The sequence below is a fragment of the Sminthopsis crassicaudata genome, chromosome 3 (genome assembly GCF_048593235.1).
Source record: "Sminthopsis crassicaudata isolate SCR6 chromosome 3, ASM4859323v1, whole genome shotgun sequence".
Lineage (NCBI taxonomy): Eukaryota > Metazoa > Chordata > Mammalia > Dasyuromorphia > Dasyuridae > Sminthopsis > Sminthopsis crassicaudata.
Genome location: NC_133619.1, coordinates 52,175,655 through 52,200,867, shown reverse-complemented (window position 1 = coordinate 52,200,867; position 25,213 = coordinate 52,175,655). Strand labels below are relative to the sequence as shown.

The 25,213-nt window shown below is 39.1% G+C and overlaps 1 protein-coding gene across 1 annotated transcript in view; it reads right to left on the bottom strand.

Moving 5' to 3' along the window:
• The window catches only part of PID1 (phosphotyrosine interaction domain containing 1), a 288,906-nt gene extending 264,368 nt beyond the window's left edge, over positions 1 to 24,538 (bottom strand). The window contains exon 1 of the mRNA XM_074298487.1: positions 24,096 to 24,538. Coding sequence (XP_074154588.1) covers positions 24,096 to 24,125 — 30 coding nt within the window. The 5' untranslated portion in view covers positions 24,126 to 24,538. The remainder of the gene's footprint in view (positions 1 to 24,095) is intronic.
• Between the last annotated feature and the right edge of the window lie 675 nt (positions 24,539 to 25,213).

Sequence of the window (25,213 nt, the reverse complement as noted above, 5' to 3'; positions counted from 1 at the left end):
AGCAATGAATACTATTGTATAAAGCAAAAAATTCTGTTAACATTAATATCAAGCATGGCAGGAGCTTATGCAGCCTCCATTGATTTTTATGTATTTTATATTTATTTATTTATAAATATATCTGTGTAATTTACATATTTATGTAAGTAAATATGTAAATGAAAATTTACATATTTATACATTGTTATGGATATTGCTGCTATAATGTTTTTCATTCTTGAAGAGGACCATGATATCTGGGACAGGATGCCGTGACTTGCAAGGGAATTGGATTTAAGTGAGGGAGGACTGTACAAGGTCACTTGCCAAATTTCCCCAAAGCCATCTGGTTCCAGTAGTATGATATAGATTAAGATAACTAGAAATTCATACTTATTTTATAAATGTATACCCATACATAATTTTTATATTTATGTATACATATGTGCATATCTATTTACATCACACACACATATATTAGTAGCTGATAGCTAAACTTATTTAGTCTATCACAATACTTTGTAGCTTCTACTGGGTTGAAAAGATTGGAGAGACAACATGTGTGTGTGTGTGTGTGTGTGACTGAAAAAAGGAAACAATACAATGGAAAGAGTATCAGATATGAAATCTGAGGGCCTGATTTTGAATCTTGCCTCAGCCAGAATTCATTCTCCTTGCGACCCTTTCTCTGATCATCTGTTTTCTCATCCTTAAATTGAAGAAGTTGGGTTAAATGATCATATGACCCTAGACTGTAACTTCACAAAGCTGTGTCTCAGCAAAACCACACATCATCTTTTGAATATTCTGCAACCCTTCAGCAGGTCAGACATTTTCCAGCAAGTACAAGGGAGGATGAAGAACTACCTGAATGGGAACAGGAGAAAGGGAAGGGAAAGGGGAAGGGGAAAGGGAAAGAGAAGGGGAAGGGGAGCCTCGAATCCTGAGAGATTGAGACCTCTACCAGAGTCATTGAATTAGAAGTGTCAAAGTAGAATTAAATCTTGGTTTCCCCAATTTTAAGGTCAGGTCTCTCCCCACTATGCCTCTCTAGCCTTGCACTGTCTGCTTTAAAATACTTTGCATGAGTAGTATTGTATAGAGGAAAGAATGCTGAATTGGGAGCGAGACAACCTGAGTTCAGAATCTTGGTTTTTTGTTCTTTGTTTTTTATTCACAACCACATCACTGAAAGAGTCAGTTAACTTCTCTGTTGGCTCTCTGAGCTTTCTCTCATCTACAAAATGAAAAAAAAAAAATTGGATTAGGTGAACTCTAAGATGCCTGCAAGCTATAACAGTCTATGACCCTATGAGAAACCTCACACTATTCGCTCTTTCAAGTATTAAGCAGAACTGAAGTAACCCTGCCCAGCACCCTTTAGCATCTCCACAAAAAAAGGTCCCGGTGGCCCAATACTGTAACATCTATGCACAGTTAAACAATGAGGCATGGAGGAAAAAAAACAGCAACCCCTTTGAAGTAGCAGCCAAGCTTACCCTGGACCAATACCGTCTTGACAGCTGGGCCACCAAGAATCCACAATGGTTTCTGAGTAGGAATGAAGAAAGAAGGAGAGGTGGAGGACACCCCCCTTGGGAAAGATGAAACAATGGTTCTCTGGTTTTAAGCCTAAAATATTCAGCAGCTAACAAGAGATTATAAGGAAATTCTAGAAGGAAAATAATTTTTATTCACACTAATTCTGGGCAAAGGAAAACTATATAGATAGAGGAAGAGAAGAGGAAAAAAAATTAACTGAATCCAGAATTGTTTCTAAATACTACAATTAGTCTAATTATAATTAAAATGCAAAGGTTAATTAAAAATGCAAAGATAGTGGTCATATGAAATGGTAGAAGGACATAGACTCATTAATTAATGCTGGAAGAGACCTCAGAAGCTACCCAATCCAACCATCTTAATTTTATCAAAAAAGAAACTTGAGGTCAAAGGAGGATATATAACTAGTACAAATTTAATCAACATTGAAAGTGGAATCTGAACCCAGGACCTCTGATTCTATATTCAAGTTTCCTTCCAGTGTATCAAGCTTCTGTTTCCTACCCTAGTCCTGAACTTAAACTCAGAAGACCTAGAGTTAGGATCAGCTCATTCTCTACCTAGGCATGCAACCCTTGGCTTTGCTGGACCTCAACTTCTTCAGCTGTAAAGTGAAGAGGTTGAATAAAAGGATCTTAAAGGTCCTCTTCCAGTTTTGACATACTGTAATTCTGTGAATTCCTGTAAATGCAAATTAATTTTTATTTCCAAAAGAACCCTCCAAGTTTTCATTGAATGCTTGCCCTAGAGATAGATTTTTCCTGCCAGCACAAATCCCCTCCAGTCCAGAATGCACAGATGTCTCCCAGGTCAATCCCTGTTCAGCAAGGGCATTAAATTATGTTATGAAGAAAAACTTCAGTTCAGCGGGCCAAGGAGTAGAGAGATCCCCATTAAGCCTGTGCTGTTTACCATTAACACAGCAGAAGAAAGGAAATATAAAATAGTAGGATATTTAGACTCTGCATTTTTCAATCCCTAGAATGCCTTCCTTTACAAAAACCATTGAGCTGTGTCATTCAGACAGACTGTCAACTTTCTAAAACAGATATTGGCCATACTATAAATGAGCCTTTAAAAATAATTTCCCTAGGAAGCATTCCACAAGAGAAGCACTAATTGGGATTTTTTCTTTAGTAATACTGTACTTCCTAAAATTAGCACTCTTCCAACACCATCTATTTTCTACAAAGTATAGAGAATGGAAAGAGAAAGGGATAGGGGACAGTCTGAGGGATGGGAGGATGCCCAAGCTAACTGATGCCAGATGGGATTTTCTGAATTCACAGAACTTTGTCTTGAAGATGTCGATGCTGTATTAAATCAACATAGCAATGTTGGTCCAAAGGCAATGGTGTATTCAGAAGGCTCTATTCAGAAGGTCTGCCTTGCCAAGACAGGGTTATTTTGTTTCTGGGCTGAAGAATTCACATTATCCTAGGCTGAACTGAAAGAAGGAGTCACTTTTCCCCCTCTGTTTCCCAACCAACATGTTTAATTGAGACTGGAAGCTCAGACAGCAGGATAGCGTGCCCTCTGGCCATGTGGGTTGAAACAGCTGTTTACATATATGACAATACTTTGTAAGTTAGACTCAAGACAAAAAGGGACTGGTTTTAATAAATAGGGCACAATAAAATCATCAGGACTTAAAACGACATCATACTTCTGCAGTGTTCAAAGCTGCCAGAGAAGTGACGCTGTATGGAGGATATCAAAAGTGTTAGAATTGGAGAAGATACCATTTACAGATCTCCACCCTCATAAACAGTGAAAAGAACCTCCATAAAAGAAATGTAAGAAGACATCTCCCTCCCTTTACTTTGTTGAGGTGAAGGGAAGAGAAACCTTACAGGTGTGAAATTGCATATATTCTCAAATTTTTTCCGAGGTATTTTTTATGATTTTCCCCTCTTTTTCTTTTAATAAAATTATTATATGAATTGACTCTTTGGGAAAGAGGAGAAGGAAGGGATACAGGGAGAGATTTATCCTATGTGAAAATAAAAGATGAATACACTTTTTTAAACCCAGAGAGTGGTCAGCATGCAGCATGTAGTATTCCAAGAGAGGATGGGGGAATGGAAAGAACATTGGACTTGAGGGTCAGAAGTCATGGGCTCAGGTCCTACCTATCCTATTTCTTAGTCACTCACCTGTGGGCAATTCAGCTTCTCTGTGGGCCTGTTTTAGACTCTCTACAGTGGGATTCATGATTCTGCCTTCTTCACAAGATTGTTGCAGAGATCATACTCTGTAAATTGTGACTCTGTCAGTGCTTAATATAGGCCATCACCCTTGGAGATTTCAGCTGATGATTTTCAAGAGTGGCCATAACTGTAACTGAAAACTGTCTGGCCTTAAGAACAACCTGGTAGTTAACATTCTCCATCATTAGCCAGGCTGGTTCTCAGACGATGGACGTGCTGCCATGCTGCCTATCATCAAGTCTAATTCTATTGTAAAACATAGAAAAAAGAAATGTGATTACTAAAATAATTAATGATAAAAAAAATACTGAAGTTAGATTTTTTTTATTTAGACCAACTAGTTATACATGAACATACACACACACACACACACACACACACACACACACACACACACAGAGTTGTCACAAGAATACAATAACCTGGACTTCAATATCACTGCCATTCTTCCAATTTAGTTGCCTTGCCTACCTTCACATGCATGTTCACTCAGACTGTTAGAGCTAGAACAGATCTTATGCGCCAGCCAAGTCATTCATATATTCATTCATCCATTCATCATTCAACAAGCACTTATTTTGTGCTAAATACTTGTTTAAGAAATGGATGGGGGCAACTAAGTGGTGCAGTGGATAGAGCACCAGCCCTGAAGTCAGGAGGACCTGAGTTCAAATCTAGTCTCAGATACTTAACACTTCCTAGCTGCATGACCCTTAATCACTTAATCCCAATTGTCTCAGAAAAAACAAAGAAAGAAGGAAGGAAGGAAGGAAGGAAGGAAGGAAGGAAGGAAGGAAGGAAGGAAGGAAGGAAGGAAGGAAGGAAGGAAGGAAGGAAGGAAGGAAGGAAGGAAGGAAGGAAGGAAGGAAGGAAGGAAGGAAGGAAGGAAGGAAAGAAAGAAGGAAAGAAAGAAGGAAAGAAAGAAGGAAAGAAAGAAAGAAAGAAGGAAAGAAAGAAAGAAACCAAAGAAAGAAAGAAAAGAAAAAGAAATGGATGGATAAATAGATGAATGGATAAGTAAACAAACAAATGAACAAATAAATGAATGTTCATTATAAACAAGTTAAAAAACTTGAAGCCTAAGAAGTGACACCCAAAATCACATAACTAATAATCTACTATTGGCTCAGTATGCTACCTTTTCTAAATCAGAATTAAGACAGCATGTTGTCATGAATTGAGAAGCCACCTTGCTCCAGAAAACTGTCATGTGTGAAGCAAAAAGCAAAAGCAAAAATTATGTGATTTTTCCTGCATACACAATCCTGATCCTTGGACATCAGTGTTCTTATCAGGCAGGACCTCATGCAGGAGTCAGACTTTAGTTACTCAACCCGAAAAGGAGTCAAGCGTACATTTCCAGTGTTCAGCGTCTTCTAGTCTCACGTCAATCCCCCACCACTCTGGAATGTGGGAAATTAATTAGCTCCAAATGAATTCAAACTCTCGCCTCAGCTCCCCATTACCAAGTATTTACCAACCAGACAGCTTGGTTTCATATATCCCTTTCCCATTAACAAAGATAAAACAAACTCCTTAACATGAAAAAACAAGATTATACCAAACCTTATCTACCTTTTGAAGAGTTATTTTCTAGTAAAATTCCTAGTCCAGCCTGTATATTCTATTGTACAGGTCTACATCCTTTTCCCTGAAGTCAACATTCTAGATACTTTTACTTTTCCTAAGTATGTGTCCAGTGGCAAGTAAGCTCTTTGAAAACAGGGACTGGTTTTTTGTTTTGAATTTCTGCCTTTGAAACTTTTCTAAATGAAAGACATTTAGTCCATGCTTGTTGAAATGAATTAATAAATCTGATCAAAATAAAACATGTTTGCATTTGTAAAAGCAGTTTTGCCAGAACTTCTGGATAGTACTAACTACCACAACTTCAGAATAATGTAAGAACTCATTTGTGGTCATTCGTATTTGCTGGATTCCTGGATGTACCAGGAATCTAGGATTCCATAGCCAACAACATCATCTTTTCTGGCAAGCAAGGCCCAGGATTGGAAAGACTTTTTCAAGTAGACTTTTGGTTTCAAATGGTATTCAGAAAAAATATAATTAAATAGGACATCATAAACCAGTGAATGGAAAGTGATTTTGATGAGCTATTTTTCCAGAATGGTTATCTATTAGTGGCAAAAATCCCTTTCTTAGTGGATAGATCTTAGCACTGGACTTAATAATCATATCCTTCCCAAGATAACTGTTACCTATGAGAACCTGGGCAAACCCCTGAACCTTTCTATATGTCAGTTGCTGCATATGTATAGAACATAATTGTTGTTATTTGTTCAGTCATTTCTGTACTATCCAACTCTTCATGAATCCATTTGGGGTTTTCTTGGCAAAGGTACTAGAGTGATTTACCATTTCCTTTTCTAACTCATTTTTCAAATGAGGAAACTGAAGCAGACAGGATTAAGTGACTTGCCCAAGATCACACAGCTAGTAAGTGTCTAAAACTAGATTTGAACTCAGGTCTTCCTAACCCCAAACCCAGTGCTCTATCTATTGCATCGCTTAGCTATTCCAAAAAAGATGATAAGATTGTAGATTTAGATCTGGAAGGGGCCTAGGGAGTCACTGAGTCCTGCCTCATCATTTAACATGTACTGAAATTGAACCAAAAAAGATATTAATCCATCCTCATTTCACAGTTGAAAAAACTGAAGTCTTGGAGAAGTCACACAAGATGGCAACAGAGATTTGAATCTAGAACCACTGACTTTAAACTATGTATTCTTCCCACAATATCATGCTGTCTCTAACATTATGGCAATACTTCAGAAGGTTACTGTGGAGATCAAATGAAATATTATTTGGAAAGTGTTTTATAAACCTTAAAGCACATTATAAATTCAAGTTTTTATCCTTGAATAATAATAATTGTTATTATTATTATTATTATTCAGTACATGAAATAGTCCTCCCTCCCTGCCTTCTTCACTAGTGAGGAGAAGAGGAAGAATAAAAAAAAAAAAAAAAAAAAAAAAAAAAGAGAGAAAGAGAATGGTAAATAGAGATAATAGCTGCATCTGTAATCTGGACCTAGAGGGAGCACTATGGGGATTTGACCTATAAACTGAGAAAAGGGAACCCCTGTGTGACTGGCCTTACAGAGGCAGACAGACCATGATTACAATTCAAATTGGTTCAATTACAAGGTCAAAATAATTTCTTTGCAGTTCAAACCACAGCTTGAACATATTCCAAGTGTTTTTAAATCTTGAGAATACTCACAACCCAAAATTGTGGGGATGGCTCTGGAGGAAACCAGTCAGGTTTATAACAAGGTACACAGAGATGAAATGAGGAGATGGAGGAGGACAGAAGGGGCAGACTTGCTCCAGAGGTATTTAGAAAAATCTTTAAAAAGTGACTCTAAGCTTCTAATAGGAGAAAAAGTCTAAGAAAGCTCCCTGAGTAGAAGCATCAAATTGCTGATCTGAGAGGAACATCAATCAGTCCATCAATTCCATCAAAACACTTAATTCAATTTGTACCTGACCAAGAACGCTTCTTCTACAAAACCCCTAAGAAGTGACCATAGAGTCTTTGGTTTTAGACCACCAGTGAGGGGAGAACATGCTATTCCCCCCCCTCTTCTCCCATTGCAGGGAATAATGCTACTGGACCGCACTAATTGTTAAGATTATCGCTGTTAAAAATGGCTTCCTTTCTGAAGCATGAATTTTATGGATCTCCATAGGCTGATAATCTGTGAGGAAAATGTTGAAACCAGTTAAATTAAAAAATACTCTCCTTTTTCTGAAATTCCCTTTTTTGGAAGCAGACTCGTGAAGCTTGGCAGTTAAAATCACAAAAATGAGCCAACTCCGTAACAATGAGAAATTTCAGTTGCCTGGCTCCAGAAATGCAGGAAACTGTGATCTGCATTTAGGCAAGCGTAGGAGAAGCCTCCCACCTCTCCTGCAAATCCTCTCAGATGCTTTGCTCTGGAGAAAATATATAGCAAATGGGCTGAAGAAAGTCATTTCTCATTTCTCTGCATATGTATGGAATTCTTGCTCAGGACTATACTAGGCACCCCTCCCCAGGAATTGGACCAAGGAAAATACTATAAGTGATCTAAATAATGTCACCATTCATGATGAGAAAAATCGATAGTTTCCTTTTGTATAACTTTGGATACAAACTCAAACTGTCTTCTCAAATAGTGCTGAATGGGCTAGGAGATTTGGAGTCTCTTATAGTACCTGATTGTGTGACTTAGACCAAGTGACTTTATTTTGGAGTTTCAGTTCTAGGAATAAATAATCCCTCAGAACCTTCCCAATTCTAAAATTCTATGGGGCTTTTGATTCTGGGGCACTACTTCATTCAGGGATCCCCAGATCAGATCCATCCCTGGGAACAAGAAGGTCTGGTCTCCGTGACTGCAGGAGAATTTTTTTTTTCCTCTAAAGGACTCCTCTTATTATTCTATTCAGAATAAAGCTCTGAAGTTTTAAGAATTAAAGCAGCTAAAGCATAGTAAAAATGGTGACTAGCACTCACTAGTTCAGAGAACAGTAGGTACATTTCAGTGTAAATATAATGCAAGGAAAATAAGGCTACATCTGTATGAAGTCATTTGTACATATTTGGTCTATCTCATTACCAACTAGGCCCCAACTTTGACCCATGGAAATAGTAATAATAACAAACACTTATATGTAAGCACTTTAAGCTCTGCAACGTTCTTTGCATACTTTATCTCAGGGAGCCTCACAACTACTTTGTGAGGATTATCTCCATTTTACTGGTGAAGAAACTGAAGATGAGATGTGAGTGACTCTCTCATGGTCACACTGCTAGTAAGTATCCAAGGCAGGATTTAAACTCAGGAATTCCTGCTTCCAAGGCTAGGATTCCAGCCAAGCCCCATGTTGTCCCTCTGGGACTAAAAATGGCTCTCTCCAGAACAGCCTAGCCACCAGATGATCTACAGACCTCTTGCAAACACACCATCTTAAATAGAGCAGATAAGGGGGAACGCAGCTTGAGAGAATTTATTGGATGTGCAGAAGTTCTACTTAAGAATTAGATGCTTCTGATTCCATGGTATCCACCACTCTGAGTAAAGAGGCTAGTCTAACCAAGAGGTACGACTTTTTACTCCTGTCCCTTTCTCCATATTCTTTTCCCCTTTCTTTTTCATCCCCATCTTCTGATCCTCAAATGAACATTTAGGAGAACATTTTAATGCTTGTTATATGTATTGAATAATGGTTTGTGTTCCTTGCTCTTAATTTGAAAAGGCAGGCAAGCAGAACACTTTCTCTCCCTCTCCCCAGGGAGAGAAATAAAACACTAAATTAATTTGCTATTTATATGTTGCTTTTGATAGATTTTTTTGCTGGACATCAGTGACCCAATTAGAAGGGGGAAAAGTTTCTCCATCCCTATATTAAATCATTTAAAACCTTATTCCTGAAAAAAAAAAATATTGGCCTGTGGCAGAATTCAGATTCCCACCTCAGTCTCTCTGGGGTATACTATGGTCGACCAAAGACTGAACCCAGAAGTCCAGTCAAAATCTCCTGCCCATTAAAGGCAACGAGATGCACTGTCAGAATTATGAAGAACAACAGGCTTCAAATCTAACATTTGACCTTACTATTTGACTATGGGCAAAGTTACTTTACCTCTCATCTCAAAATTCCCTTATCTGTAAACCAGAAATAACAGTAGTTCACAGAATTTTTAATTTCTCAAAATGCATAGCAGCTATTTCAAGTTTCTATTTGAGTCCTTTCCTGGTTCTTCACAGTTTATATGACAGAAACAAACCACCATTTGTAAAGCACTTGTGATGTGCCAAGCATTGTGATAAGAACTTTACAAACAGTTCATTTGATACTCACAACTCTGGGAGGTAGGTGCTGTTTTTATTCTCATCTTACAGATGAGGCTACTGAGGGAATCAGAGTTTAAGTGAATGGCTCAGGGTCACACAGCTATTAAGTGTCTGGACTGGATTTGAATTCAGGTGTCCTAACTCTAGGTTCACACTATAATCCCTAAAGCAGGTAGCTGCCTCTTTGTCTTTGCATATTCTTTGCATATACTTTGTATTCTCTCTCTCTCTCTCTCTCTCTCTCTCTCTCTCTCTCTCTCTCTCTCTCTCTCTCTCTCTCACTCACACACACACACACACACACACACACACACACACACACACACACACACACCTCACCCCACCCTAACTCATAGAATCTAGATCCAACTTTGAATGGTAACCAGCTTCCTACCCACAGTAGGCAGTTAATACATGTTTCTTGATTTCAAGTTCTTGTCACCCCTATCTCACAAAGCCATTGTGTGGTTCAAATGAAATGAGAGATGTAAAGTACTTGGCAAAAGTACTGAATGTCAGCTATTATCAACAATTATCCTTGTTTCTTCTGTATTTTTTTAGCATTTAAGGAAGAATGGAATGGCAAGTTGACTTAAATGAGGCTGGTTCTCACAGACTATCAAGTCTAACAGGAGGCTTGGCAGAATTCGTCTGAATGCATTTTCCAAACAAATGTTTAATCCTCTGTGCTGTCTGAGAATAACTGGGAAACTTGACCACAGAACCAATTTCTACTCTTGCAGGCGTCAGGCGGTATTCTTTGTCTTACTAAATCAGCAACTGGGTTGAGAGCCAGAGATGACAGTGGCTAGTTTAATGCAAGGTGTGATGTCAAGAAAAGGAGAAACAGGATGAGGAGAGAGAGAGAGAGAGAGAGAGAGAGAGAGAGAGAGAGAGAGAGAGAGAGAGAGAGAGAGAGAGAGAGAGAGAGAGAGAGACCAAGACAAAGAAATAGAGAGAGCTTTGTGGTTCTATTTGAGTGTACAGTTTTTGGTTAAGACAAAGGAAAATAAAATTAAAAACTATGGAGACTTTTCCTTTTTTCCAGTAATGCAAATATCAAGTGGAAAGGTAGCCAGGGATGAAACTAGATGGATGTGAATTACAGTTCTGTGGGTTACTACTGCTGTGACCTTGGACAAATAACCTCTCTGGGTCTCAATTTTGTCTTCTATAAAATAAAGGAGTTCCATAGGACAATTTCTGAATCCATTCCAGAACTAACCTGATGAAATGTTATGATCCAATGAATAAATGGACAACAGTTAAGGCACAGAAGCACCTGTTCTTCTGCAAAATTGCCCACTCTCCCCATTCTCATTTTTCATGTTTCTTTTCACAGAGTAAAGGAAGAAGAGCAACATTGCTCTATTCAGTCATTGTTGCATACAGGAAGAATTACACTGGCACAAACAAGTGCATCCAAAAAAGACTTTTGCATGAAAATGCTCCAAAGAGGAAATGCCACCCATCTGTGTCATAGGCCAATAGCTACCAACTCTGTTCTTAGGGGAAGCTCTTCAGGACAAATTACAAAGAAAACAACTGGAACAGCTGCACCCACAATCATAGGCATTCTCCAACAGGCCACTGAGCTGCCATACCATAAGCAGAGTTGTGCTAAAAGTTGACTTTGGGGAGTCAAAACACTCTCAGCATGTTTTAACCGGTGAAGTAAAAATGGTAGGGTAAGATTCTGGTGAACAGTAGATTATAGTCATTCAACCACAGGCCTGGGATTGCAAAGGATCTTTTTGGAAGGATGTGACATGAAAGGATTAGGGAGGATCTAGGCAATGAGGAAGGACTCAATTTAACCAACCCCTGGCCCAGGTCCAAGCACACACAACTTTATCCCTTCTAATAAAGATGGAGAGAGAAAGGAAAGCCAGGGGGTGGGGGGATGAGTTCCCAATGCCTTGATTCTCATGCATATCTCTCTCATGGCAAGAAATAGAAGCTTTGTAGCAATACTTATTCCTAAACTAAGTTCATAAGGATTGCTCTACTATGATTTATTACCATCCTATACCAGGCTTATAAATTTATCAAGAGTAGAATGTTTTAAATCTCTACTTGGTGTCTTTTTCTATGTCTGGGATGGCTTGGGGAGAAGAAGGGTGGGGAGGCACAGAGGGACAACTGAACTTTTGAATTCCCTCAAATCAGGAATTCTTGATGAGGAACACCCCCTCCAACCATTAATAGTAATCATCAACGTTGGTAATAGAACTTAGATTCTTAGAGAGTTGTCTTGCCTTTTTAAGTATTACAGATATGATCAAAAGAGGCTTGTAGGCGACTCTGAGGTAATCTATCTCCTATTATATATTACACTGTTTCTCTTCCATTATTTACAAAGGGGAATCCCAGAAGAAAAATAATCACTTTTACTTGGAATTTTTAAAGGTTGTAAAGTCCTTTTTCAAAGTTCCTCATATGGATGTCTCAAAAGTCCTGTGAGATTATACTATAGCTATGATTTCCCTCAGTTTATAGATGAGAAAACTGAGCCTTAGAGAAGGTTAAATTTTTTTCAATTAACAAGTATTTATTTTCCCTCCTTCCCACTTGTTCCTCTCCATTGAAAAAAGAAAAGTAAATCTATTCTAAGAAATATTCACAGTCAAGCAAAACGCATTTCTACACTGGCGATTTAAAAATGCAAACCTCATTCTGCAGCTAGAGTCCAAGCACAGTGCCTGGCACATAGCAAGTATTTGAAGACAGGTATCATGCTTCATTCTTAGACCTCTGGAATGGTGATTGAAAACTGTATTGATCAGAATTTTATGATTTTTCAAAGTCATAGTTAGAATATTGTTGTTAGCATAAATTATTCTGATTGACTTCATTTGACTCTTCATCAGTTCATATAAATCTTTTGGGACTTCTCTAAACATATTCCTGACATCATTTCTTATGAAGCAATATTATTCTATTACATTCCAAGATTGTTATTTTTATAGTCATTTCCCAATTGATGCATACTCTCCCCACTTAGTTTCTAATTCTTTGCCATCACAAAAAAAAAAAAAAAAAAAAAAAAAAAAAAAAAGTTGTCATGAACATTTCCCTCTTTCTTTGATCTCTATGGAATATAAGCATAATAATGGTGTTACCTAGTGAGTATGCATATGTTACTTATCTTTCTGCCTCAGTTTCTTCAACTGTAAAATGGGATAGTAATATCCCCTATCTTCCAGAGTTACTGTGAGGATAAAATGAGATAACACTTGCAAAATGGTCAGCAAAGTACCTGGACATAGTAAGTGTTTAATGCTTACTTCCTGTGATTACGCTTAAGAAGTAGGATTTGAACCCAAACCTTTCAGACTCTTTAGTCCCATAATATTCCTTGTTCTCTGACAAAACTATATCAAACATGAAAAAAAAATCCTACTAAGAAAAAAGTGACCCAACTGCTAAATAGTCAGGATTCCTCTTGGTCACTCACTACCTACCAGACTATTCCAGAGCAATCAGTTCCAACCAGGCAGCAGGAACTTTTGGCACTTGGCCTGAGTTAGGAAAGAGAAACAGGCAAGGGCTGCTGCCCAGGAAACTCAGTCTTACTGGTCAGGAATCAGAATTGGCTTTGTTCTAGAAGTCCAATCTGCCTCTAGTCTCTGTCTTTATGCAGAGGCAGCAAACGTCTTTCTCATACTTTCATGGAGAGTTAATTGCATAATCCGCTGTCTCATAAAGCTAATAATTACTATATTTCTCAGACGCCTTCTCTTGTTATAAGGGTATATGTTATAATCACTCATTGGAGCATTCTCTTTCTATGTCTCTGTCTCTGTGTCTGTGTGTGTGTGTGTGTCTCTCTGTCTCTGTCTTGTCTCTCGTTCTCTCTCTCTCTCTCTCTCTCTCTCTCTCTCTCTCTCTCTCTCTCTCTCTGTGCGTGTGTGTGTGTGTGTCTGTCTATCTGTCTCTCTGTCTGTCTGTCTGTCTCTATCTCAGAAAAGTGGGTCAAGTTAACCCTAATCCTGAGAAGGACTCATAAAAGGTCTCAGGGGGAGGAACTCAATCAAGTGACAGAACAGACATCCCTTGCTAGATGATAATAATGATATTTACAAAGTACTGTGTAGATATTATCTCATTTAGTCCTAAAAACAAATTTGGGTACTATTACTACTTCCTTTGAGTCATGAGAAAACTGAAGCAAGCAGAAGGTGACCTGTCCAGGAACACACAGCTAGTAAGTGTCTGAGAACAAATCTGAACTCAGGTTTTCCTGTCTCAGCATAAGGATTGCCTGCCACCACAACCTAGCTGAGAGACAGAAAGCCCTGATATTAGAAATCAGATCACAATCCCCAACCAGTGATATATATAGTCACTAAGAGAAAACGAAATCTTGTGGGTTATTCCCATGTGAATAATCAAATGGTAGTCATAAATTTAATAGAACCTTGCAGATAAGTACCAAGAACTTTACTAGTCTGTAATGAATTCTTTCTTTGGGAGATTGGGCAGAATTTGTGGAAGGAAAGTGGATTTCCACCCAAAGGTGAAATACTCTTCAAGTTTTGCCTGGAAGTAGCTCTTGTGAATCTGACTTTGAAGTAACATGTTATCTTCATTAATTATCCAAAAGTTTACTGACCTCTATTGTTTGTTTGCTTGCTTGCTTGTTTATTTGCTGGGTAGAGAAAGGGAAGGTCAAAAAGAGTTAAGTGGGGAAGAAGACTTTGCTTTCCACTTAGTGCTTAGAGCAAAACCTGCTACATAGTAAACATTTAATAAGTGCTTGTTTCCTTCCTTTCTAAGGTGAGATAAATAGTATCATTATTCTTTACTCTTTCCCTGGGAGTGGTGTTTGCAAGTCTAATTTTAAAGTCACATTTTATCTTCATTTATATGTCCTTCCCTGGCAGAAATTTAAATAAATCAAACCCCAGTATATCAGAAAATGAGAAAAGAAAGAACAAAAGCAATCGGATTGGAGTCTCTTCCCACACACATACACACGCCCCTTGCCACCAAGCAAGCATGACAATTTTCTTCTAGATGTCGCCAACAGTTTATTTCTAAGATACAGGAAGGCAAAAACCCTCTAAATTTAATTCGATTCCATTTGAGATGGATTCATTAAGCATCTATTCCACATCATGCACTGTGCTAGGTTCTGGAGCTAACATTCTAGCATGGCACAGTGGAGAGAACATCAGATTTGTTGTGAAAGGGCCTGGATTGAAATCTCTACTTGTCTCCTTTCAATCTGTGTAAACTTAGGTACATTTATCTTAACTTCTCTGTGCTTTGGTTTTCTGATCTGTAAAATGAGGAATGACCTCTTACATGATATTTAAGGTTTGTTCCAAGTCAAAATCTATGATCCTATGACTCTTTCCTGAAACAGGGCAATATCATGTCTCAAGATATATCCAATTTTCAAACATGCTGTGCTCAGCAAACATAAACTTAGATAATTAACACCTCCATTCTCATTTTTAAAGGTTATTGTGTTCAGTAAATTAAACCTTCCTACAAAACAAGCCAGAGAATGAAAGGGGAAAGGGAAACCTCAATCAGAACACAGCCAGTTAGACATCACAGCACTCACCAGAGATTATTATTAAACAGGGCCAGCAACCCAGCTTCTTCATTAGATACCGGACTATTGAGTATTGCATTCTAGGTGGAATGTAACAGGAAAATCTAAGTTGTGACTAGCAGGGACATGAACCTTTGGCCTATCTGCTCCAGAGGGACAATTACTGACTGAATTAAGGGAGACAGCTCATAAATGAAGTGATCCTTGACATTTCTAAGTAACAACTATTAGAAAATTCTACAATTGAGATCTTTCAGGCAGACGTCTTCTCCCCTCCCCACCTTGTCATCAGGACAAGAAGAGGATCTCAACATAGAGGAATGTTAAAACTCTGACACAATTCATGAGCATTTGGAGCTGGGCAAGATCCATCACTGTCACTGTGTGTGCACGAAACTGGACCTAATATCTCAGCAAAGGCTGAAATGTACCGAAGAACAAAGATGGTCTATGTCCTTTCTCTGATGGTTTCAGTGGCTCCTTGGTCTGTGGTATAGAGTAACATAACTATTCCCAGACTCTAGCCATGTTTGGAAACCAACTAAAGACCCACAGAAAAAATGCTCATATAAACAAGCATTGCCTATGTCTGTCAATAACATCTCAATCATCTCTTCTAGTTCAATTTGAAGTCTTGATTCCACAGAACTCTACAGAAGCAGACTGTCATCCAAATCAGTTTTTCTGGGCAACTTTTATCTGCTAACCATAGATAAGTATTCTAACTGCTCTGTGTGGACCAAAAAAAAGCTAGTGGCACACTGCCAGATGGCTTTGGACTGTGACTCTTTGCATGGACCTTTCTTCTGCAATCATGTCTAACTGAATAAAGGGTAAGTCCATATCAGAGACTAGGAAAAAGAGGAGGGTGCAAACTCAGGCCATAAAACAAAATCCATGAGTTGTATGGCACCCAAAGATAACACAATATTATATCAAAATGCCAAAGAAGGTAATAAGGAGGGAATTGGTGATTTCTTTGAAATGCTTAGCAATTTACAAATCACTTTATAAATAACTTTTCCTGACAAATGCAGAAAAATAAACAGAGAATTATAAATAAGTATTTTATTAAGGAGGCAAGTGAGGCTCTAGATTATTAATAATTCTAAGTTTTCTTTGGAAAGTTTTCACAATTACCATTTTTCCTTGCACCATAAGGATAAATAAACTAAAAAGAATATCAGCAAAAATCTACATAGCTACTTGGTTGAAAAAGTACTCTATACTTCTGGTAGGGTTAATGATTGTTTGGCAATGAGTCTCCTGCCAAATTTATCAAATAGATCATAGATTGGGTCCAGAATTAGCTTTAATTAACAACTGAGGTATTCATTTTGGATAAATGCCATGAACTCTGATGGAAAACTTTTTTTTAAATATCCCTTTAGATTTCAGCTGATATATAATACAATGGCTTATTCCCTCAGAAGTTTGATCCCACAGGTAACAGGACTTCTTTGTGTGCATTTGCTACCATATCCCTTTTCAAGAAATTCAAAATGGTTTCACTGACCTATAGAATCCTTAGTTAAAATTTGAGGTGTTAACAAAAAATATATAGGAAGTTACTTTGTAACTTCCTATATATTTATTATTTGTTTCACAATCAATTAATTCTCTTTATTGGATATTACAGAGAGTGGGACAAAAAGCATAAGAGATACAAAACTATATATAAAACTATATAAACTATATATATAAAGTAAATTCTGGAAATAAATACTGTTAAGTATGAGTTGACTAAGCACAGAGGAGAAACATTAAATCAATGAACAAACATTTATTAAGTACATTCTATATATCAGGTAGTGTGCTAAGTTATTAGGAATACAAAGTAAAAAATGAAATGATTTATGTCTTCAAATTTGAAGGTTTTTTTTTTTTGTTTTGGGTTGCTGGGATCTTAGGAGGAGATATATATATATATATATATATGTTTATACACATATATACATATATACATCCATGGTCACACATTTACATGGTCAAAAATTAAACCATGCATCTTTTGGAAACCCCAAATAGTAACTTAGCTCTGTGAATAGATTTCAGGAAATCTACAAACTTGGATGGGTTGCAGGGGTGAGGCAGGAGGTATCTTTCTTTTCTTTATTTTTTTTCATTTATCAATGGCAACCTCTAAATAAATTTATTATTTCTTTCAATTATTCAAAACTATCATCTGAAAAGAGGTTCACAGATATCACTAGGCTGCTAGAGGGGTCCTTGGCACATAAATGACAAAGAACCCTTATTCTAACTGATTATTTGATCATTCAACTTCCTACCAGAACTACTACAAAGCCAACTGGAATCATCTGAATTTCTCCCCTCCCTAACCTATGGGCTCCTAGAAGGCTAATGAATAACAAATGACCAAAAGGAAAGTCAAAATGTAAGGGGGAGAGGTAAAGGGAGGAGCCTTGGAAAATAAAAACTAATTCATGGTAGAAAATTCTCATTCCACTATCCAGAGTTTCCTGCAGGAGATATCATTCAGTCCCTTGGAAAACATAGCAAACCACTGTACTAGAAGTGCAAGAGGGGATGGAGTACAGTGGAATCCCAATCAAGGCTCTGTCATTAGACTTTGTGATCTGTAAGAAGTCTCCCTGGGACTGTTTCCTCCTTTGTAAAAATCAAAAGGACTCAATCAGATGGTTCATAACATCCAAAGGATCATGCCTCAAGGTGTAGAAAGACTAAGATACCATTCCTGAGCTTTTGGAAAATTACTGGAAAGATCTCTAGATTCTAAGTCAAAAGACTGGACCGAAGCTACTAGCTGTGTGATCTGACTCAAATTCATTCAATGTCTCTGAGACTCCAGTTTCCTCATAAATAAAATAAGAACAAAACTACTTGATGTATTTTTTCCTTTCTTTCCAGGAATGCCAACAATAGGGAAAATGTGATTTCTCACAATAAATCATGATAATAATCATAATAATAGAATTTGTCATACTTTATTGTTGCAAAGCAAAAATTATCTCATTTGATCCTCATCACAACCCTGTATAGGAGATGCTACTGTTGTCTCCATTTTAAAGATGAGGAAACTGAGTCTCAGAATCAAGTGACTTGCCCAAGCTCGCATAGGTTTAAGTCAGAATTTGAACTCAGGGTCTTCCTAAATCCAGGTCCAGCAGCCCATCCATTGCGCTACTTTAGCTGCCTCTAAAACATTGCAAAACACACTTTTAATGGAAGTTTTAATATCTGAAGGACATGAAATGTCATCAGTAGAGATACTCATTTTACATTTCCTCCAAAACAGGAAACAGTTAAGAATTGATTTGGACGAAGAGTTCAGCAGCCCAAAGCCACTATAGAAATGCCAGCAGCTGAGAGATGCAGTCTTATTTATGGATTGAATGTTCCTGAATCACATAGCACATGATAGGGAGAAAAGTATAAAACTAGAAAGGTGGGAATGGAGAATATAAGTTATGGAGAGCATTGAATTGTAAATGGAGCATTCTGTATTCAATCCTGGGGGTGATAGGAAGCCACTGGAGTTTAATGAGTATTGAAATGATGTGGTTGAACCTAAGACAATCACTGATTGGCTGTAAGATAAACACTCCATTATTGAGCCCATTCTTGAAGAAAACTCTCGGCTTCGATGAGCAAATCAAGTTCTTCTATTGGCAAAGACTTTAAGACACTGGTACCAATTCTTCACTAATATGAGGGTTCAGAAGCTATTGTAATTGTGCTTTTGATAAAAACAATACCTAAATCCATCCATATATTCAAATATTAACCACCTACTGTGTACAAAGCAAGAAACAGAGAGATTTGTTAAAGGACCCTCTCAGAAAGACTATTCTCGGGGCAGCTCGGTGGCACAGTGGATAGAGCACCAGCCTTGAATTCAGGAGGACCCGAGTTCAAATCTGGTCTCAGACACTTAACACTTCCTAGCTGTGTGACTCTGGGCAAGTCACTTAACCCCAGCCTAAGGGGGGGGAGAAAGAAAGAAAGACTATTCTCAGTTGTGCTTCTGATTCTTACTAGCTCTGTCATTAGTAGGAGTCATTAATCTTTTTAGGTCATAGAACTCCTTTGGCAGTCTGGTGAAGTCTGGGGACCTCTTCTTAAATAATATTTCTAAATGCATGAAATAAAATATATAGGATTTCAAAGGAAACCAATTATACTAAAATAATATAATTTTCCTTGATTCAAGTTCACAGACCCTCTGAAATTTATCAGTGGATCCTAGATTAAGAAACCCCTGTTCTAAATCATAGACAAGTTAAAACCTCTCAGTATCACCAAGGATTGTTATATAGCAAGTTATGTAAATGCATCAGTGAAAGGAGTTTCCATGCTGAGAATGTTCCTTCACTGTTGAAATAGCATGTTTGAACCAAAAATGTATAAGATGCAATGCCATGTACTAAGGATTTAAAAAGGCAGAGGGGACAGCAGTCCCTCTCTCCTCAAAGAAGCTACTGTGGCAGGGATAGGAGTGATGGGAATGGTATAAATTACACATATCCCTAGATGTTACCTAAATATTTGCTATGTTAACCTTTCTCCATACTTTATTCCTTTGCTAATCTCCAACATTATATAGAATCTATATTATGTATCTACTAAAGAAATAACTAAGGTAGAACACTCCTTATTTTTGCAGTTAACTATACCCACTTTCTCTACAGGTTCAAAACCACAAGTCAATTTACTTTTAAAGGACAGATATTTTTCCCAAGGACATTTAAATCCATTTAAATCCATTTAAAATTCAGTGTACCCAGTAAAACATTAAAAATAGGAATCTTTCCTCTATAAAAATTAAGGCTTTAAATTATATTATTTAAAGAAAAGAGAGGGAAACTATTTTCTTTCTTAGAAGTGCTCCATTCAATTTTTTATTTCAACAATTCATAATCCTTTGGGTTCCTCCAAGCCAAAATTTACTGTGCATGATAGTAAGTGAACAGAAAAGCAATCATATTGTCATTTACAAGAAGGATGAGCTTGATATTTAAGTACTCACACCCATTTTTAATCCTGCTATATTTTTAATGGGGGTAACTTCCATTGAGGGCAGGAGCAAGGAGTACAGGAAGCTGAGCCAATTTAAAATCCAGGGCAGCAGATCGACTTCAGGCAGTTTGCATGACTGAATGGGAAATAGCCCAACTTAGGAAGGGTCATACTTAAGGCAACAGGTCTCTTTGCCTGTTCATTTACCCAGGGGGAGAGAGCTAAACCCCAAGGCTGAAAACATAACCATTACACTCCTTGGCAAAGAGATTGGCAAGAGGAACAACAAAAACAGATCAAGGATTCCACCCCCTGAGCCAGGATGCAAGTTGCTGGATTCAAATAATAAAGACCTCGTCAAAGTTGGCTGTCAGCTCTCGTCAACACTCTGCCCAGTCAACTCTCTTGGACCCAACTACCACAGAAGTAAAACCTTTGAACTAACATCTAACTAAAAAAAGGAATAAAAGAAACTGGTTAGTTTTATTTTTTTTTTCCTCTCTTCTTGCTGGAGATTTGGTCTAGAGACTACAAATTGATTTCACCATCCCACAAGGGAGCTCTCTGTTTTCTCAGTTCCTCTCCTTCACTTTGGCCCCTCTGAATATGCATGTTTGGATTAAATATTAATAAAGTATGTTTGAGGGGACAAAGAAGACTCTTTCCAACTCAGTGGGGCCTGAAAGGACAGAGATATTCTGGGCTCTGCTATACAGAGATAGAAGGTTGTGAATCATTCAATCTTGCCCACCTGGACCATTCTCTTTGTAAAGAATTCTGGACATAGGAAAGTATCCTGCTGTCTCAGGTACCAGGGAAAAAGGTTTTTTCTGTATTGTGGTATTTGCTATGCCAATAAATAAATTAAAAAAAAAACTAATAGAGAGGCAATGTAACAAAGGAACACAATACACCACAAATGTGGTTTTGTCACTAGTAAATTCTTAATCTCCCTTCCTTCACCATAAATTTCCTCCTTCTACCTCCAAAAGAAATGTTGAAGGGTCCCTTTGAAAATAGGAATCTGATTAAAATTTTCTTTATCAATCATATTGTCTTTAGAACTAGAAGGCTAGCTGAAGCTGTACTTGTATTTGTCTTGAAAGAAACATAAAACCATTAAGGATAGTGTATTAGGGGACTGTCATGTAAGTCCTGAGTCAGTAAATAACTTTCAACCAAGACATTCTAATCCACAGTGAACTGTATTGTTTGTCCCAACTAAGGAAGGTATAAAGCATATTTTATCCCTTATATATTTCAAGGGACCACTTCAAAATGAAATGTATGTACTGCAAGCACAAATCATTCTAGAAATCATTCCAAACAACACATTTGTACATTTCATAGAAAAGAAAGTGGATATTTCTAGTAAGGGAATATCACCATGTAGAACACAAGCCAGGAGAGTTTGCTTGCCAAGGGTCATGTACTTTGGAGCCCACACACTTTCCTAAGTAAAATAGGCCGGGTAGGAATAACTTATATACACAGAAATTTTAAAAGTTCCCAGAAGCATAAGAACACCTAGCCACAAGAAAAACATCAAGGGACCCTGACAATTTCCTCCAAAAGGGTTCCTGAGAGATGGTTCATGCAGAACATTAATGACACCTAAAAGCAGGACTCCTTAAAAAGCAGAATGAGAAGTCCTCGCCAATACATATACCCCCTACACTTACTGTGGGGAGATACAATGTAATTGATCATCTATACTTGAAAAGCACTGCCTGTATTAAAATTTTTGTTTGTTTTGGGTGTCATTTGCTGTGTGACTTGGAGCAAGTCACAATCTATTTGAGCTTGTGTGTATAAATGGATGTATATATAATCTACATAAATATATACATATAAATATGATTGTGTATATAGATATATTGCCATCATACATTATGCAGTGTGTATATATGTGATATATGTATATCTACATGCATAAACAGACATACATAATATACCTTTGGAGAACTTCCTCTGAATGAAGCCCTTTCCTGAAAATTTGTTGCTGAGTAAAGATCAGCCTGTGAAAATCTAGAAAGGGGAGTCCCACTCTCAGAGACTCAGTACAGTTTTCCTTTGAAATGATCACAAGCATTTATGAAGCACCTATATCAATCACTGTGCAAGCGAAGGGGATACAAAGACAAAAATCAAATCATTCCTACCCACAAGGAACTTTCATTCTATCAGGAGTAATAGCAGATATACCTATAAGTAAATATAGAATACCTAAAAAAATTAATAATGTTCCAAAAATATTGGGGTAATCTTCATCAAGACTTTTTGGATACTCTGTAGAAGATAATGGAGTATACATATATTGTATTTAATTTATACTTTAACATATTGAACATATATTGGTCAATGTATTGGTCAACCTGCCATGGGGGGAGGGGGAAAATTAGAACAAAAGGTTTGACAATTGTCAATGTTGTAAAATTACCCATGCATATATCTGGTAAATAAAAACTATTAAATAAAATAATTTTTAAAAAAGGAGATAATGGAATGGGGAAGGTGAAGGAAGCAAGGAAGAATCTCACTGATTTCTGGTCATTTTATTAATTTCTTGTTAAATTTTTTTCCCTTTTAAAGTCAAATATTAAAATCCTTGGCATGTGAATTCCCTATTTCAAGGGCTAACATGCAAATGAAATACCAGGCTGGTTCTCCTATTAAAGAGAACACTACAAAGTAACTTAGGACATCATCTCGGGTCTTTTAAACCACTTTTGACCCTGAAGGATATTTTAGAGTTTTGATTATTTTTTTAAAATTTTGCCACTTCAACAATCATTCAGAGTTTACTATTAGACAATGTTGCTCCAGGCCTGCCAAAAGTTTGTCTGCGAGATTCTGTAAATTTCATCTGGCACTTGATCTGCCTGTCCATCTGGAGAATATTTAAGAGCTAACGGCAGGGGTAGAAGCCAGCAGCAAGGGCAAACCGGAGACCTCGCTATGTGTCAGTGCAAGCTCCTCTCGGAAACCACCACACTTGTCCAACTTTCAGCCAATGCCCCTGCCCTCCCTTCTCCTCCTGCCTCCCCCTCCCCTCAGCTCCCTGGCACTGGAACGTTAAGTCAACCGCAGTTAATGCCTCCTCGCACTTCAGCTCGTGTCAATGAAAACTTTTCAATGCTGAGGGATGACCCAATACCTGACTAGTCCGGGCTGCTCTTAACTTCTGACTCGAAAGGAGAGAGAAAAGAGGGGCAAGAGGGGACGGTCAAAAACCAGTGACAAACAACCTCACGTTACCAAGCGAAACACAGTTCCAGTGTGTGTGTGTGTGTGTGTGTGTGTGTGTGTGTGTGTGTGTGTGTGATTTTTTTTTTTTTTTTTTTTGGTAATTATATTGGCAAAAGGGATGCTTTCGAAAATCATCTGTTCTGTCTTTCCTGAAGGCAGAAAAAAACATCTGGATTCAAGAAACCTAACCCCAGACCAGTAAATTCTGTCAGTGGAATGCAATTTGAAAATCTCTGGAAAGAAAGTCTTTTTCGGTCTACAAACACACGCACATATACACAGGGCGCCCAGCTAAAAGTTGTGTAAAGAAAGAAGCCCCCCGGCCTCCACGCACACACACACACACACACACACACACACACACACACACACACACACACACACACACCCCTCCCTTTATTTCTCCGGGTCTGTTTCATCATACCCAGCAGACAGGGATGAGGTGCCCGGCCCCGGACTGAGCTGGCAGAGGCAAGTCCTAATCAACCCATCCTACATGGTTTTTATGAACCCAAGGTAGCAGTTGAGCCCGGGCTCCAGCCCCTGTAATTAGGGCTCCGTTTGCTTCTTTTTCCTGCGCTTTCTCTAGCTGTCTCCTCTCCCTCCTGCGCGCCCAGTCAAGCACACCCGGTCCGCTCTCCCTCCGCTGCTGGCTTACCTGCAGTCTCTCGGTAGCCGGCTGCCACATAGTGGGACCCTCTGGGATGGGGCAGAGAAGAGGCGCAGGAGGACACTGTTGGCTGGCGATGGGAGCGGCTGGGGGCTGGGGGCGGGGGTCTTGCTCACATCTGCTTTTCTGGGTTAGTGGCCGGTGCGTTCCGTCCCTCACCGAGCAGCAGGAACAGCCACCCGGGTGGGAGAAGGGAGGGACCGGGGGGAGGATAAAGGCAGGGAGAGCCCAGAGGAGGAGGAGAGAGCTCGGGATCCGGGTCCCAGCAACTTGTGGCCGCGGTCGCGCCACCGGCTCCTCTGCCCAAGGAGCTAAGCCGTCCTATTGCACCAGCGAGTGGAATGCTGAGCTCCGCCTGCGGCCCCCGAGTGCAGATGCAACAGCGGCGGCGGCGGCGGCGGCGGCGTCCTGGCTGCTCGCCCCTCCCCCATGGCCGGGGTAGTGCGAAATCCTCCTACTCGCGACCAAAACCTGCCCCGGCTACTGAGCATGCCCAGTGCCTCCGCCAGAGCTCCAGAGCCTTCATCCTGGGCCACCGGCGAGGGGAAGGAGGCTTCTCCCGGGGGAGAGGAAGCCTATGGTGCAGGGGTGAGGGGCGCGGAGGCCGGACGCGGGGGCGGCCACCGACCCTCACGGGTGCCCGGGGAGAAGCCGGGAGCACGTCAAGCAGACAGCCATAGAGGGGGCAGGAAAGGTTAGGGAGGGTCATTGAGCGTGATGCTGGCACAGAAGCCCTAAAGAGCATCCCCTCCGCCTCGCGAGGAAAGCGGGGCTGGAGCCGGGGTCTGGGTTTGCCCCTCTGCTCCGTCGCTGATGGCTGTGTGATCTTGGACAAGTCCCACTCCCGAACCTCCCCCGCGGCCGCCCTTGGGAAACGGACATTGCCCCGTCATGGTGATCAGAAGCGTCCTGTCATCCCGAAGTTTGCACGGGAAGAAACAGGACATTGCCCAAACCCCCGACTAGTAATCTGCGGAGCGAAACTCCAACTCAAATCCAGGGACTTTTCTACCACGTTAGGTGCTGGTGAGAATGCCCCTCGCTCCCACCTCTCAGCGGCCCAAAGTCCTCGTCTGGAAAAGGAGAGGGTCAGAAAGAACCAAGGG